Source organism: Colius striatus, chromosome 1, assembly GCF_028858725.1.
Source record: "Colius striatus isolate bColStr4 chromosome 1, bColStr4.1.hap1, whole genome shotgun sequence".
Lineage (NCBI taxonomy): Eukaryota > Metazoa > Chordata > Aves > Coliiformes > Coliidae > Colius > Colius striatus.
The window spans coordinates 169419646-169435523 of NC_084759.1; the positions used below are offsets into that span (position 1 = coordinate 169419646).

General features: G+C 38.8%; 1 protein-coding gene across 1 annotated transcript in view; it reads left to right on the forward strand.

The window, feature by feature from the left end:
• PTPRR (protein tyrosine phosphatase receptor type R) overlaps positions 1–15878 on the forward strand; it is a 133619-nt gene that overhangs the window by 114675 nt on the left and 3066 nt on the right. The window contains exons 10-12 of the mRNA XM_010202606.2: positions 6677–6787; positions 7763–7920; positions 11671–11784. Of these exons, the coding sequence (XP_010200908.2) occupies positions 6677–6787; positions 7763–7920; positions 11671–11784 (383 nt within the window). The remainder of the gene's footprint in view (positions 1–6676; positions 6788–7762; positions 7921–11670; positions 11785–15878) is intronic.

Sequence of the window (15878 nt, forward strand, 5' to 3'; positions counted from 1 at the left end):
AAAGAAATACAAGGAAGAATTTCTTCACTGTGACAGTGAGGGAGCACTGGAATAGGCTGCCCAGATGGGTTGTTGGGTCTACTTCTCTGGGGACATTCAAAACCCACATGGACAAGTTCTTGTGTGACCTATTCTAAGTGGTCCTGCTCTGGCAGGGGGATTGGATTAGATGATCTCTTGAGTTCCCTTCCAACTCTTAAGATTCTGTGATTTATCTGTTGGTCACCTCTGCACTTCTTGTTACTTTCTGATGTATAAAGAATAGACAGTGTTAAGAATAGAGGTTTCCTTACATGGTTAAGTTTGCACTCTGCAATAACAGCAGGTTTTGAATCCATTCCATATCTTACAAATCTTCTGGACCATCCCAGAAGTACAATTTGGGCTCTCAAATGCCAATACCATGGAGGCACTTAGCCAGAATGGAAGTACATGGCTCTTTACCTTAGTACCAAGTGGAGATGACAATTGCATTTTAATTGCTAATGGCCATCTAACCACCTCTTATACATTCTGTGACTTTTGGATTGATTCCCAACTGCATCTTTAATAGCTTTGTTTAGTATTCATGTAAATTATTGCCAGGATTTCCTTGACAGCACCAGGGTCCATATTTATGACTGCCAGACATTAGGAACAAAAATTACTCTCCTATGCAGAGGGCCAAAACAAAGCTCTGTTCTGGAAGACTGAATGTTAAAAAAGTGGTTTACAGGGTTTGTGGGCAAGAGTGAGATGGACATAAAAGACTTTGTCTCTTTAATCCAAGACTTGCTAGACTTGGTAGCAATTCCCAACTCCAGGAAAGCACCAGGGCCATATTGACCCTGTTACACTCACACCTCTGCTCTTCCAACTCAGATGCATATGTTCACAGTGTGGGTGATCAAGGAAGAAAGATCCTGAGTGCTTTCCCAGGGCTCAAACTCCGTGCTCCATTTAAATGTGGACTCAGGAGACATACTCTTATTTCTTCTGCTCTCACCACTGATTGGCTCTTTGTCACTGTGAGTTTGGGCTTCTAGCAGGAACTTAAAATTTGAAGAGAGTTGTATGTAAAAAGCAGATTGGTCCTGAAAATACCCCAAGATGTATTTCCAAACCAGGTTCCCTTTTGCATTAAGCTGTTCAAACAAGTGTCCAGAAGCCTGCATTGAAAAGATTACTCCTGAAAACATGAAAACTTATCCCAGTATTTCACTGAGGAAATGCTGACTGTTTAAACACTCACATCTGACACTGTGTAAGAAGAATGACTTGAAAGAAGTGCCCAGTGGTTTCCATCATGTCAGGAAGCCCTGTGTTTACCTGAGTTATGCAGGCTCTAGGTACTGGTGTTTATCCGCATTGTTGTGGCCTAGCAGTGGTAATTTCCTCCTAATAGAAAGGGTGGAGAATCTTAAATCGTTCCCAGGCTATATAGAGAGGCTGTGTTTGCACAGGCTGTCCTGCCCTGTCCAGAAGCCTGAGGAACTCTCCCACTGTTAGCGGGTTCCTCCTGAAAGCTTGCTTGGTACTGGACAGAAAATAGTTTAGCTAGTGGCTATGCTCAGTGCTTTAACTTCACAAAGTATTTGCTCTCTATAGAGAAGGCAAGAACAGATGTTATTTAGCATGATAACACCTGATATTTTTTTCTTCTCTGTGATTTGCTTTATATCTATCATTTTCATAGAGGTACAGCTGCAGTATACACAAATATAAATACCTTCATATTTGAAAGTGGATTCATCTACTCATCCACCCCTGCACAAATAAACTCTCACACCTGACCCTCAGGTATAGACTCCATTCTCCAGCTGGTATATAACATCAGCCAGCTTCCATTTGAGCTACAGTCTACTCTGATGTATAAAGTAATGTATAATGGGGGAGTTCTGAAATAAGAGATACATTAGAAACCTTTACCTCAACAATAAATTAATTTATTTATTTAGAGTAAGTAAAATTATTTGGGACATTAGTGTCCCAGCTCAATATATTGTTGGGATGAATTTGCAATAACAATGGGAATTGTGTGAAATGATGATAAACAAAGGTTTCTATAGAGTTATTTCCTTCCATGAGATGAAAAAATGGTTAAGACTTGCTGCAGTAATGCTTTTTCTAAGATGAATATGAAGATTAATATGAAAGCAGAGTGCTGCTCAAAATATTCGTCTCAGCTGTATGAATAAACATGGTGCTTTAAATTCTTGGATTTTCTTTCCTTTTCATTTTGAATTCCGTGTAAAAAAGGGAGATTGATTTGTAAGCAAGAATAACGGTGAAGGATCTATGGGTGCTGTATTTTAAGTAGAATCAATAAAACCTTTCCTCAAAACTACATAATATCTGAATAGATTGGAAATCTACCTGTGCAAGGAACATACACAGCAAAGGAGCTGCTGCCTGAATAATAATCATAGAATCATAGAATGGTAGGGGTTGGAAGGGACCTTAAGAGATCATTTAGTCCAACCCTCCTGCAGAAGTAGATCTGCCTAGATCAGGTCTCAAATAATGAGAAAATTGGAATTTTAGGCTCTAATTTTAGGGTTAATATGAGGAAAACCAAATGTCTTCTATTGATCTGGCCACAGTGCCACCATCTCTAATTCCATAGTAATATTTTTAGGACATGATCTTACAAAGCTTTATAAGAGGCATATATAAAGTTCATATATTACTGAGTTTAGTCAAGGCAACTGAGCCATGAAAATAGAAAGGTGGAGTGTAAGAATTTTGCAGACTTCTGTAACAATTTACAGAGAAGTTTATAGACTTCTGTTGTATCAGCTGTTTTTTGTAGTGATGCTCTGTGCTACATAGAAAATACACATTTAGTTTGCCTTCAAAACTTACCAGCAATATCACCTGTTAACCAGAAAACATATTTTGGGAACCATAAATAATGAATACGGTGCCACATTCTGCAAGAAGAAAGGACTGGTAGTTACAGATGCATTAAATAATGCATGTTTATTCAACTCAGATAATGTAAATCTTGTAATTATCAATTATCTAGTAATTATCTAGGACAATCTTGTTAGCTCACTGTTTAAAGCTCCTATTATTTTTGATGTAACATTTTTTCCCTCCATTGGTCTAAAGACACACTTATCTACACATAGTAAAGTAGATTTTGGAACCTGAAAATCCTAACTTTCACAAAGTTCACATAAGCTTCTTTGAAGATTACTTAGTGAGTGTTGGCACCATAGATATGCCTTAAGTTTTGGAAAAACTTAAGAAGATTTGGGCCTAACTTTGAGGATTTTATTATATGAAGACAAATCCTGCAATCCCTCTTAAAGTATACTTCTCATGCTTGAACTATTAATGGCAGTAAATAGAGGGCAGGAGTGAAAAGAGGTTCTGAAACTGAAGCTTTGTTGTAATCATTCTTTACCGTTGTGTGTTGGCCTGGCTATTGGTCCAATTAATGTGTAAATTTGTTGGCATAGCTATGTGGAAAAATGAAAAAGAAGTGGAGCTGAAGTAAAGCACTTTCACAAATATTTGAGAATTGTTAAACTAATTTTGTTCCAGGTACAAATCCAGGGAAACTAAGGCAGGTAAGTAACACATCAGCTGAGAGAGCTTTCCTCCATTCAGCAAATCTGGGGTACCCGGCTGCAATAGGAGCATTTCTGGCAAGTCAGAAATGCCTGTGCTGCTGCTCTTTGCTTCCACGGCAAATAGCAGATGGACTCCTACTGAGTCTCCTACTGAATTATGGAGAAGCACTGCAGGAATGTGGCCCCATAGAGACAGGACAGGGGACAGAAGGAGCTTGAGCCTGCAGCCCTGTCACAGGGGAAGGACAAAGGCTGAAAGCAATTAAAAGTCATGCAAGACCCTGTTTCTTTTATAAACTTCCTGCTCTGGTCAGGGAATGTTTGGGTTTTGGGGTTTTTTTTTAAAAAAAAAGGTCATGCACCTGATCAGAAATGAATAATCACTTATTAGCAAAATGCTAACCAGTGGAAATGAATCCAAGGTAGGAATTTGAAACATGACAGGAAGATGAAATTGTCCATGTTAAAGATTTTTTTTTCAAGTTAAGCATCTTTTGAAAAATCCTCCTCGTAGTTGTTAAGTGTTTGCTGACTACATAGAGAATTGTAGATTCAACCCCAAGCTCACAAAATGTGTGACCTGTTTAGAAAGTGCTGTCATAGATGAATATGCTGAAAGGGAAACGACACGGCCTGAAAGAAGAGCGAGGAACGGAATCAGGACCACAAAGCGTGAAGGTGCAGGACTGTGTGATGATAAGAACAAATGAATTCTTCCTTTTTTCTGGTATATGCTATAGGTGACAAACTTTTACTGATTACAGAATGAGACTAGAGAGCAGTTTTATCAGCCACTGTGTTCGGCTTTTGAACAGGTTTAAAATATACCTACTTGAGACCAGTAGCATTTTCTTTTAGGTTGAAGTAATAGCTTGAGACAATTGGCTTTTTTTTGCTGCTGCTCCCAGGATTTTTCTCTATCAGTCTGTTTTTTCTATAGCAGACTGTCTGTCTAATATCTTTATCTGTCTCATTTTCATAGAATCATAGAATGGTAGGGGTTGGAAGGAACCTTTAGAGGTCATCTAGTCAACCTCCCTGCAGAAGCAGATCCACCTAGATCAGGTCGCATAGGAACATGTCCAAGCGAGTCATCTTAATCCATTTTTTACAATTAACTCTCAAAAACATGTTAATTCCCCCGAAAGTCTGTCTTCTTAGAAGTGCCTGAAGCAGCTGATCCCAACTCTTATTTCCGGGCTATTTGTTAAAGCACTAAGAAATAGCATTTTTAAAAAATGCACAGAGACTGTGTTAAAAATAATCCATTGTATCTCACTAGATGTAGATGGACTGTTAAATGAAAGTTATTTTAACGAACAGCCCCATTTCATTGTCCACCCAGCACAAGTTGCCAATTGCAGTTCTGGGAAAGAGTCAAGAAAAACACACTTCTGGAGTGCCTGAAGGCTTTGTAGTGAAACATTGCATTTACTCCCATTTATCAAAAAGTCTCAGGGGTTGACTCAACTATTGTTGATTGTCAGGGTACAATGTGTATTTAGACTTTTCTTTTTCCCATATTAGCACCGAAAACTACACTCACAGGGAGGGGCATGGATTGCAGATCTGGCAGATGGTAGTAGCTTTATATGTCACATGGGGGGACTGTTGAACTTGCTAACACCTTTTTTTTTGTACAAATTTCTGAGTATTTTATTGCCATTCTTGATGTCTTCGGGGAGACAGCAAATTTAGGATGTTGGAGTAATTCTGCAAAAGACAGGATCTGAATTAAATCAGTCAGATTGGCCAGCATTATTTCAGAAAATGTGCCTCTCACACACCTTACACTCTTAAGGTAATGAGCATCTATTTTTAGAAAACTATTCATGCAACAGAGATGATTCTGTTCAATCAGCTATTGGGTTATCAAGTAGAGTGGCAGCTTAAAGATCACACCTGGTGGTAAAGCCTTGCCATTTTAATGATATTTTTTTCTGGATCATTTTTAGCAGGATTTACTGGGAGTTATGCTTTATGGCAGTTAATTATATTAAAGGGATTGCTTCATTTTGCTGTATAATGTAGGCTACTGTCTAAATATATACCAGTTACTTCAGCAAGAGTTTGTGATGCAATACAAACAAGTTCTTTCTGGGATGTGTATTATTGTAGAACTGTGTTCTCTTAGTGGTTTGGGTTGTTGTTTATTTTGGTTTTTTTACCTCTGTGTTGAAAACTAAAAAGAAGGTTAATTGGTTTTCTTTATTTAATGAACAGGTCAGATTGGCCAGCATTACTTCAGAAAACATGGGTTTCCTAGACCTTACACTCTTGAGGTAGTAAGCATCTATTTTTAGAGAAGTATTTCTACAACAGGGATGTTTGCTTTCAGATAGACTATAGAGATACTTTAATGGAACTGAATACAGAGTTGCAGCTGACTTCAAGATAAGCAAACTACTGTAGGTGAAAAATAAAATGATCCATACTGTAAATCTCCTTTTTAGTAGCTGCTTGCTAGATACATTGCTGAAACAGTATAACACTCCTGGTTCATTAAGAATTCTGTATGTAATTCTGTGTAGCTCTAGGAAGACTGATTTTTTTTTTAACATTCATTTCCAGTAAGTTATAGAGTAGACAACCAGGATCTGCAAAATATTTTTACATGCACATTAAGTCCCACTGAATTCAGTAAGATCTAAGAGCACATTTACATGCTTTGTTGTATCAGGGCTCAGGAGGTTAAAGAGGATAAAATATCTTGTGAGGAGAGGACAAATTCTGAATCTTTTCCTCAGAAGGAAATCCCATTAGGAAGAGTAAACTTTACATATTTGATTCTGTGAATTAGAGCACGTTTTTGAAAAAAAGTCTTGCTTTTTGAACATGGAAAACAGTTCCTTTAACTGAACTTCCTTGAGCTTTTAAGAATAAAACTAGCTGTTCAAAGTGTTCAGTGATAGAGATCTCTTTCGAAAAACTCAGATCCTGAAAATCAGGCCTAAGTCATTCATTAAGACCCCTGCAATGTTTTATTTAGGAGTGCTTCTGACATGAATAATATCTTGGTTGAATTCACCTGAAGTTTCCAGACAAATACATTCTATGTAAAAATTAGATATAAATATGTCTCCAGTTTGTTGATGACATGAATGCTTGCTTTCCAGAAATGTGTGCTTTATTGGCCAGAAAAAAGAGGTATCTATGGGAAGGTTGAAGTTCTTGTTAACAGTGTACAAGAATGTGACAACTATACTGTCCGTCAGCTTACAATAAAGGTAAGTATCTGTATCTGAGAAGCATTGTTCCTAATGATTTGTTAATGTTAAATGAAGTGGTTTTTTAAAAGGCATACATTTTGTTTACAGGAGCTATGAAGCTCACAGCTACAAGGTATGATTGAGACCAAAGCTCTTGGAATATTTATTGTAGTTCTGCTTTGTATCTCTCTGTCAATAAAAAAAGCATCAAAAAGAGAGCAAGTTTCACTCTCTTGAGTTACATTTGCTTTGAGGCTTTTTTAGCATTGTCAGGTGATGTAAAGAGATTTTGCTTAATGAAAGAGCTAGCATAGCATCATTCTGAAAAAGATAACGCTGCTGATGTGTGCTGAGTGCATCTGTAGCCCATTTGTGAAGCTAAAAATTTAAGGATTATACAAAGAAAGATTCATGCTTTCATGGTTTTGACTAAACATTTACTGTGCAAGATAAGGCAGATGCTCCTCTTCCATATTACTCCCTGTATTATGCTTACATGCTATCAGATTGCATCATTTGCTGTTCCTGACAGAACATTAAAATAAATAATTAATTGGGAAAAATTGTTTGGTGTTTCAGCCAAGGCAGTGAGAAGTGGCCAGAAGTCACATTGTCCAACATAAATTACTCTAGCCCATATTTATCTCCTTTGCTTGTTGAAGTAAGTGGTGGCAGCCTCAGTTGTAGAGAATCACTGAACAAACTGGGATGTTTGATTAATCTATAAGGGCAGTTTTTCTGCACCTTTAACTTTAAACACTCTTGTAATTTTAGTATCAGACCCTTATGATAATGTCCTTAAAAGGCAGCAGAAATACATAATAATGTAGAGATTCAGAAGTGTATGTCAAGCTAATCTCTCTAGATCTTACTACTGATCTACATAGACTTCTGACAATTCCCAACTGACAACACAGTCAGTCAGTAGTCAGAATCTAACAACAACAAAAAGTTAAATCTCTCTTAATATTGTAATGTTCATGCTATTTTCAGCAAGGGAGTCAGTCCCGGAGTGTGAAACACTACTGGTATACATCCTGGCCGGACCACAAAACTCCTGACAGTGCTCAGCCTCTGCTGCAGCTCATGTTGGATGTAGAAGAGGACAGGGTGGAATCACCAGGCAGAGGGCCTGTCGTTGTGCACTGCAGGTAATTTGCAATCCTTCTTTTAACTGACTGCCCAAAGCAAGGCCACAGCAAATTACATCAAACAGTCCTCCTCCTAAACAGAGAACCTATTTGGGAAAGCTTAAAATTCTCCAGATTCTCTTCGTGCTAATTGATTTTTCAGTTCGTATTTGAGGATTTGAGTTTTGGAGAGAATTCCCTTCTTGCTAGCAAATCGTTTCTGAGCTGTTCTCCATTTCTGCAAATGAACACTGTTTCTGAAAGACCAGCTGGAAAAATTATTTTGCTTCTGCTTCTTATTCATGATTTGCTTTCTTTTTAGCCTTGTCGCATAATTGCATCCCTAAATCAGATGCAGTGCCCTGCGACTGGTTGGCTAATATGTTGTAAAGCAAGACCATTTTGAACAGCAGGCATCAGGTACAAATTTGGAAACCAAAACACATCAGTACTAAAATTTGTGAATGTTTTCACAAAGACAGTTGGTTTAATACTCAAGAACAAAGTGTTATTCAGTACTTAAAACCATTATTCATGTAAATTTTAATGACCCAGAGAATGTCCTAATTAATACTTCTAATTAAATCCCATTTTATTGCTTTATATTGATTCATTGCCCTGTGTTGCAATTTAAGTAGCAAGAAATAGTACTGGATTTCTTATACTGGTGGAAAGAAGTAGGAAAAGCAAAACAGAAAAAAGAACTAAAATCGCTGGTTTCTTGTGTTGTCTCATAACTGTGATGATGTGCAATTTGCATTGTGCTTTTTTTCTTTCCCTTAAAGTGTATTAAAACAGAACTTTTAATCTTGAATCACTACTTTTCAACTCCATATTTAGGAGATTTAGAGAAATAGAAGCCAGATGTGATCCACCTGTCATTTTCCAAAATCAGAATGGGATCAATAAGGAACTTTCTCAAATTTTGTGCAGCTGTTTTGATCAGGAATTGTAGTTTCCTTAAACAATCCACAAATCTGTGGACGACTATTGAAGGTCCCATTTTCCTAGTAAGGATCTTCAGTAATGAAGGCCTTCAGAGGAATGGGGTGTCTTTCTGAGGTGAGCAATATGACAGTAAGGTCTGTAATCATCAGCAGGAATTTATTCATGACTACAGACCCAGATATCATCACTGCTTTGATTTAAATTAATAGTTTTTCAGTGACAACTCAGCTATCTGTACACTTACTACACACTGGTCTACAAAACAGGTAAACTCACACTCCATTTTCTAGTCAGATATTTTCTTCCCTTTTAATCTGAGTTGCAGTTGAGGTCTTCCAGGTCTTACAAAGCCTGTGCACACTTTTAAACTCAGATCTCAGATACAACTGCACAATTCTGAGATATTTCCAAAAGACCATTACGGTGCACATTCAAACAATATTCCTTAATCTGAAGCAGAAATGCTTTAAAAATCTCTGAATATTCTGAATTATGGCATTAGTGCAAAAGAGAGTCCTTGTAGCCTGTCAGCATAGGGTGCTGTCTTAAACACTACAGTGTCTTAGCCCATTCAGGATTCAGGATATAGGAAGGACTTGATTCTTTTAGCAAAGTAGTTCCTGTTCTACAAAAGAATAGGAAAAAGGGTAAACATTTGTTTTGGTCCTTGAAATCAGCAGATCTGATCACACACACCAAGGACACAGATTTCCAAAGGAAGAAACTTTTAAATTCTTAGTAATCTTTATAGTGGCATTCACTGGAGAGGTATATGTTTCCTCTCTCATGTCACTCATTGAAAGCATGTGGTAGACATGGAAAATATCTCCATAATCTGTCCTTTGTGTATGTAATTAGTACATCAAAACAAGTTTGGACTTAATGGCAACTGGGTGGTTTTGGGATCAAATACAAGTTTTCATGGAGAGATTTCAAATATAGAGGGAAAATACGTTTTTACTTAAATTGAATCACTATGGAATAATTAGAGCACAGAATTATATTCTGCAAATGTAAAACTAATTTAGCCCCATTTAGCCAATGAAGCCAAGTTGACAGAGAATCTGGACCACAATGTCATTTTCTGCTTCCCAGAAGTACCAGTAATTTGGCAAAGTAGAGGACTTTTAAGGGATTCTTAAATGAGAATAAGGGATAACATTTTCATGCTCAGAAACTTGACACAGTTATTGCTGGAAATTTTTGCTTTTCTTTTCTCATCAGCTTGTAGACAAACATGTTCTATAAAAACCATACTGCCTGCATCTTTTCATCCTGAAATCATAACAGTCCAATATTCCACACTCCCAATTAATAGAGCACAGTTGTTACAAATGAGCTACTACACCTTAAACTCCTAAAAAAAGAAGGGGAAAATGAATTATATATCTATATATACCATGTTTAGGTGCTTGAAAATACTTCAAAGTAAGTAGCTCTCCATATTTTCTGGATGTACCAGAACATAAATGTCAGGCAAGCAAAAAACAATGCCATTTTGTTCTTGTGTTGTCTGAAATAAAGCTGTGTAATAAGATAGGACCAGCATGCCTGAGCCGAGGAATAAAATAAATTAGAAAACTCAAGTCTTCATTTAATACATATTAAGAACTTGTCCAAGAACACTTAATCCACCCCCAAAAAAAGAATCCGTCACTTCTAAGCCAACTTCACTTACATCTGAGTACTTTAAATTTGTTAGGCCTGCTTTCAAGGTTTTCAAACCGGGGGTATGCACTAGGTTCTTTCTCCAAATCCCTCTTTATAAACGAAATCATTCTCCTTTTGGATACATTTTCCCCATAGATATTGATGTCCAAGAAGACAGGCTGTCATCTAAGGGTCTTCCTCTCACCCAATCCTTTCTAACGCTGCCAGTTTTACATGTCATTATTCCCTCGTAATTGGCTTACACATCCTCGTATATTTAATATTGCTGAGTCCTCTTGAAAATTTTCACTTCCAGATGGGACATGTCTTGAGTCTCTGAGGCACTCCTATCTTTTGTTCTGTGGCGAGTAGATTGTGATTTGTTTCAGCTGCAGCAAATGGACATACTGTTGCTAATACTTTACACTCAGATATATTAAGCTTCCGTCTGAGACGCTTGATGTATTATTCTTCCTGGCATTAGTTTAAATAACTCTTGCAGTGCTCTTATTCAACAGGTAGTATTCATGCCTATTGGAGAGATGGAGAAAGCAAGACACCAAATGATTAGGGCATAGATTCTCGAGAGTGTTGGAGGCCCAAGGAGTAAAAATAATGCCAAGATTACTGTTTTCAAACAGGCATCAAGAAAAACTAGAGTTAGAGCACCAAATTCTTCTCCCTCCTGCAGTACTACAGGAGATGGGATTAACTTCATCAGCATGGTTCTAGGTCCTTTTTACCTTCATGGTTAGATGTATGGTTAGCTGAACCCCAGTACACTTTGAGGGCTTTAAACATAAAGCCCCACTGACTTCTGCCTTTAGATGAGCTGTCTCCCCATCTCAGTGCATATCTTCATGATTTGCTTGGACTGTGATAGAGAATGTTTGGACTTTGTGTTGCTAATAGAGAATCTATGTTTTTCATACTGTGCAGTTGTGTGCAAATTGGAAACATGTAAGCCTCAGAAATTATCCACAATAGCTGGACTGCTGGAACAGTGCACCCTTTCATTTCTCTTTGGGAAGTTACCTTTGCTTGTTGTGTAGTCAGGAACTGTAGGTTCTAGCAATTCCATGGTTCATATTTTTAGTGTTTTCATATCTATTTAATATTTTCACTTAACTCCTTTGATCTGTGAACCCCTACTAATCTTTTCCTTCTTTTCAGTGCTGGTATAGGAAGAACTGGATGTTTTATTGCCACAGCCATTGGTTGTCAGCAGCTGAAGGAGGAAGGAGTTGTAGATGCATTGAGTATTGTCTGTCAGCTACGAGTGGATCGGTGAGTTCCAGAAGAACTATAAATCAGTCAACGATTCTTATAATCAGTCAACTGTTCTGAAATTATTCAGAAATCACACAGAGAATCATTTCAGAAATGATCGGTAATGATTCTGAAAATCTTTTCACAGCTGAATGTTGCTTTTCAGGAAATGTCTGCCATCACTTTAGCTGACTCTTAGGACAGCATTAGCTGAATATTCAGAGTAATATTTGTATTTAGATCCTGAATAAGAAATACTATTTTCTGGGTGAAACCATGTGAGACTGCTGAATGAAATTCTCCTGAGATGGCAGCCCTGCAGTTGCTGGGCACTTGGCACTCCTCTTTTCCAGCTTTCTGTTGTCTGTAGCATCCCATTAGAACACAAGAGACACAGGGCAATCTGGAGGCAAGGGATTGTCTTTGAGCCTGGATTGACATGGACATCCAGGCACACTCAGTGTGTAGTTTCTTTATGCAAAGAGAGCTAAGCATGGTGCTGTTGCAGCTGTGCTGGGGGTCCTTTTGAATTGGATTGGCAAAGTCACCCAGCTTAAGAAAATAGCAAGGCATTTGTTGCAGAATTTTCTCAAGTCAGATCAATTCTCTGGTTGAGTTTGCAGCCTGGGAGCAGGAACGCTGTAAGCCAGCATTGTTGCAGAGTGCTTTGTTTTATGAAACCATGGCTGAAGAGAGATTTGTGTTGGAAAGGAAGATGTGGTATTGTACACAATGGAAGCCATTGGTTTGGTTGCATTTTTCTTTCTTTTTCTGCTCAGGGATTTTGTATAAAGTAAATAAACAGACTTACACTAAGGACAAAGAAGTCTTGTTCATCTCCTGCTGTAGGTACTAGGTCATATAATCTTGCAAGTATCTTAACTGTTTCTGACATACATTTCTTCTTTAAATGGGTGCAGTTGCTTAAAATGAGCTTATATTAAAGGGATAATACAGGATTTTTGTGTTCTGAAGAGCTCTGAAAGATACTGGAACCACAAATTGCAGAAGGACCAGAATCCATATAGTTATGGATCATCTCCTCTGCCTTCCCCTCCCATGCACCTTCATCATAGCTGAGATTGCAATGTAATCCTTACAGGGCAACATGAGCCACTTGGAGTGGAAAATTCTCCAAGGGGAGTTCCTGACCTAAAACATCTCAACAACGAAAAAGATGAAGAGCTGAAGGAAAAATACTTACTCTGTTTTAAATTATCAGCTCCAATTTCCAACACTCCGTTCTGATTATCTGCTCATCTTTTTGAAAAAGGTTTGCAGTGTTCTCCACCATTTTAGTATTTCTGGTTTAGAATAACCTTTTACCTATCTTTTTTTCGCCATTGCAGAAAAGTGAAAGCAAACTCACTTCAGCTACATCATTTTTTGTGTCATTATTTCAGTCATAGGAAAAAAAACCCCAAATTTTTGACATTATAAGTGACAACACAGTTTGATTGAGTGGATCTGACTACTGATTTTTTTTTTACATATATTAGTATCCTAGGTAAACTTGGAAAGAGAACAGAAATCTGACCCCCATATAAACATTCGTAACAACAATCTCAGTACCACAAAGCTAGAAGAATTCTTAGGTCTCAAGATTTGCTCCTTTCTGTGGTTTTTTGAGTTTCAGATTATGTAAATATACTCCAGAGATATTGGTTAAGACACCTCAGCTCTTCATATGCTCAAGCACTGCCTTAAACAAAAAGTATGTATGTGTTTTAACTTTTAAAAACTTTTTTTCTGAGAAAAAAACAGTAATCAAATCCTTCTTCTCTTTTCTTTTTCCAATTAACTATATTGCAGAATGGATCTCACTCACCTGGCAGTCAGTTTATAGCCAGGATTTCTAAGGCAGAAGTTAGCAGACCCTAAGACTACAGTAGTCACAGCAAGCCCGGCCACAACACGTGTTCATAAAGCGTCCACAGTTACAGAGACAAAGCTCAATGAGATCAGCTTCCCCTGATGACCAGTCCTGACATGGTGGTTATTGGCAGGCTGTGTGTGAGATAAGATGAAGCTGGCAAAATGAAATTAACGTCCCGCTTGACTTGGCTGCAGGAGCTGTCGCTGGCCATAGCTGTGTTGCACTTCAGTTACCAGCATGGCCAACATTAGCAATGAGGTACAACCAGGAGCAGAGCACCAACAGAGATGGAGCTGTCTTCCTCATGATGCTGACTAGCAGCCAAGCTAAGATTCATTCTTTGTATATCAAATTGCCCTCACAAAACAAACCAAAAGACAGTTCAGCAGAAAAGGATGGTTTTGTCTGACCACCTGGGAGACAGAACCTACCTAATAGGTACACTGAATATTTCATCACTGATACCTCATCTCCACTAGATTCCCAGCCAGGCTTGCTCATGCTCAGAGCTGCACGATGCAAACACAGACCTACTGATGGGATGAACACATTCACTTCTGTGTGAACTTCTTGTCTCATGTATTCATGGCCAGGGCAAGTCAAGCTATAGGAGAAAAAAGCTGCACTTGAGGGCCTCACAGTGGTGCTGTAGCGATTTACCACAGCATTCCCATTGCCCAGCACACTTGCTGAGAACCAAACAAGCATCCAGATAAACTGCAGATGGTGGCAAAACGTTGCCCTGAAAAGAGAGTTTAATTAACTGCCTATGTAGCACTTCTGGAAAGAAAGTTTAAGATAGAGCTCCAATAGGGAATGAGATGGGAGAGAGAAGTTCCTAGGTAAGATATGTCCAGGTGCCTTCTTAGCTGTTCAATGTAAGTTAAGGGGTGAACAGATCTGGCAGTTCTGTGCTGAGCTAACATGGGGAAATGGAGCATTCACTCAAAATCGTGACCCAGAATGGGAATACAGCCATTCTCTGTGTGAATTCATAGATGGACTCTTTTTTTTTTTTTTCAGTTCATTTTTTATGTTGTGCAACAGAAACAGGAAATGTTTGAAGTGAGGCATCTTCAAGACTTACTGTGATATCGAGAAACTTTGCACATTCTTAACCTTAAAGGCACATTCTTGGAATGACGTCTGATAACTTAGCTCTTGGCTCCTGAGACAGGATGAAAAGAGTTTCCAGTGTGCGTCAATTCATTGTTTTAAGTGTTTTGACTAATTGCCTCAGGTTAAAAAAAAAAAATCCCTAACCCTGCATCACATTCATTCTGGAGTAGACTGTATCCAGCTGCATTAGCAGCAAGCCAGAGGGCAAGGTAAGAGACCCTTCTCTCTCCCATGGCTGCCCAGGCAAAGCTGCTGATGGTCCCAGAGCCCTCAGGATACAAGGGACTGTTTCTTCTGAACACTAGCCCAGGGAGTCCCAAAGAAGCATGAGCCCAGCAGCTCACAGAGGAGCTGACAGCCTGGGCTGGCAGAGGATGGAGGCTGCACATCCAGAGGTGCCTTAGCTGTGGGTACATTCTTTCTGGGCACTAGGGACACAGGAGAGGAAGCCTCCCTCCTTGAGCAGATTTCCTCCTGACGCGCTCCTCCACACAGCCTTTTGCACAAACTGATGTCTTAGGGTTGCAGATAATTCCATGCTATTAAACATGAGCCTCACAGAAGAACAAAAGGAAGAAGGATTTGGTGATATTGGTAGATAGAAAAAATTTATATGGGCCAGTGTGCTTGCAGTCCAGAAAGCCAAACGTATCCTGGGCTGCACAAGAGGAAGCTTGGACAGCAGGTTGAGGGAGAGGATTCTTCCGCTCAGCACCACTCTTGTGAGACCCCACCTGCAGTGCTGCCTTCAGGTCTGGGTTCCCTGTACAGCAAGAGCACAGACCTGTTAGAGTGGATCCAGAGGAGGGCTACAAAAATGGTTAGAGGGCTGAAGCACCTCTCTGATGAACAACATCTGAGAGAGCTGGATTTGGTCAGCCTGGAGAAGAGAAGTCTCTGAGGAGACCTTTTTGCAGTCTTTGAACATATAACAGGGATTATAAGAAAGAGTAAGACTTTTTACCAGGGCCTGTAGTGACAGGGCAAGTGGTAATGGTTTTAAACTGAAAGAAGGTAGATTAAGATTAGATATAAGGAAGAAATTCTTTACTATGAGGATGGTGAGACACTGGGTGGATGCCCTGTCCCTGGAAGTATTCAGATCAGGTTGGATGTG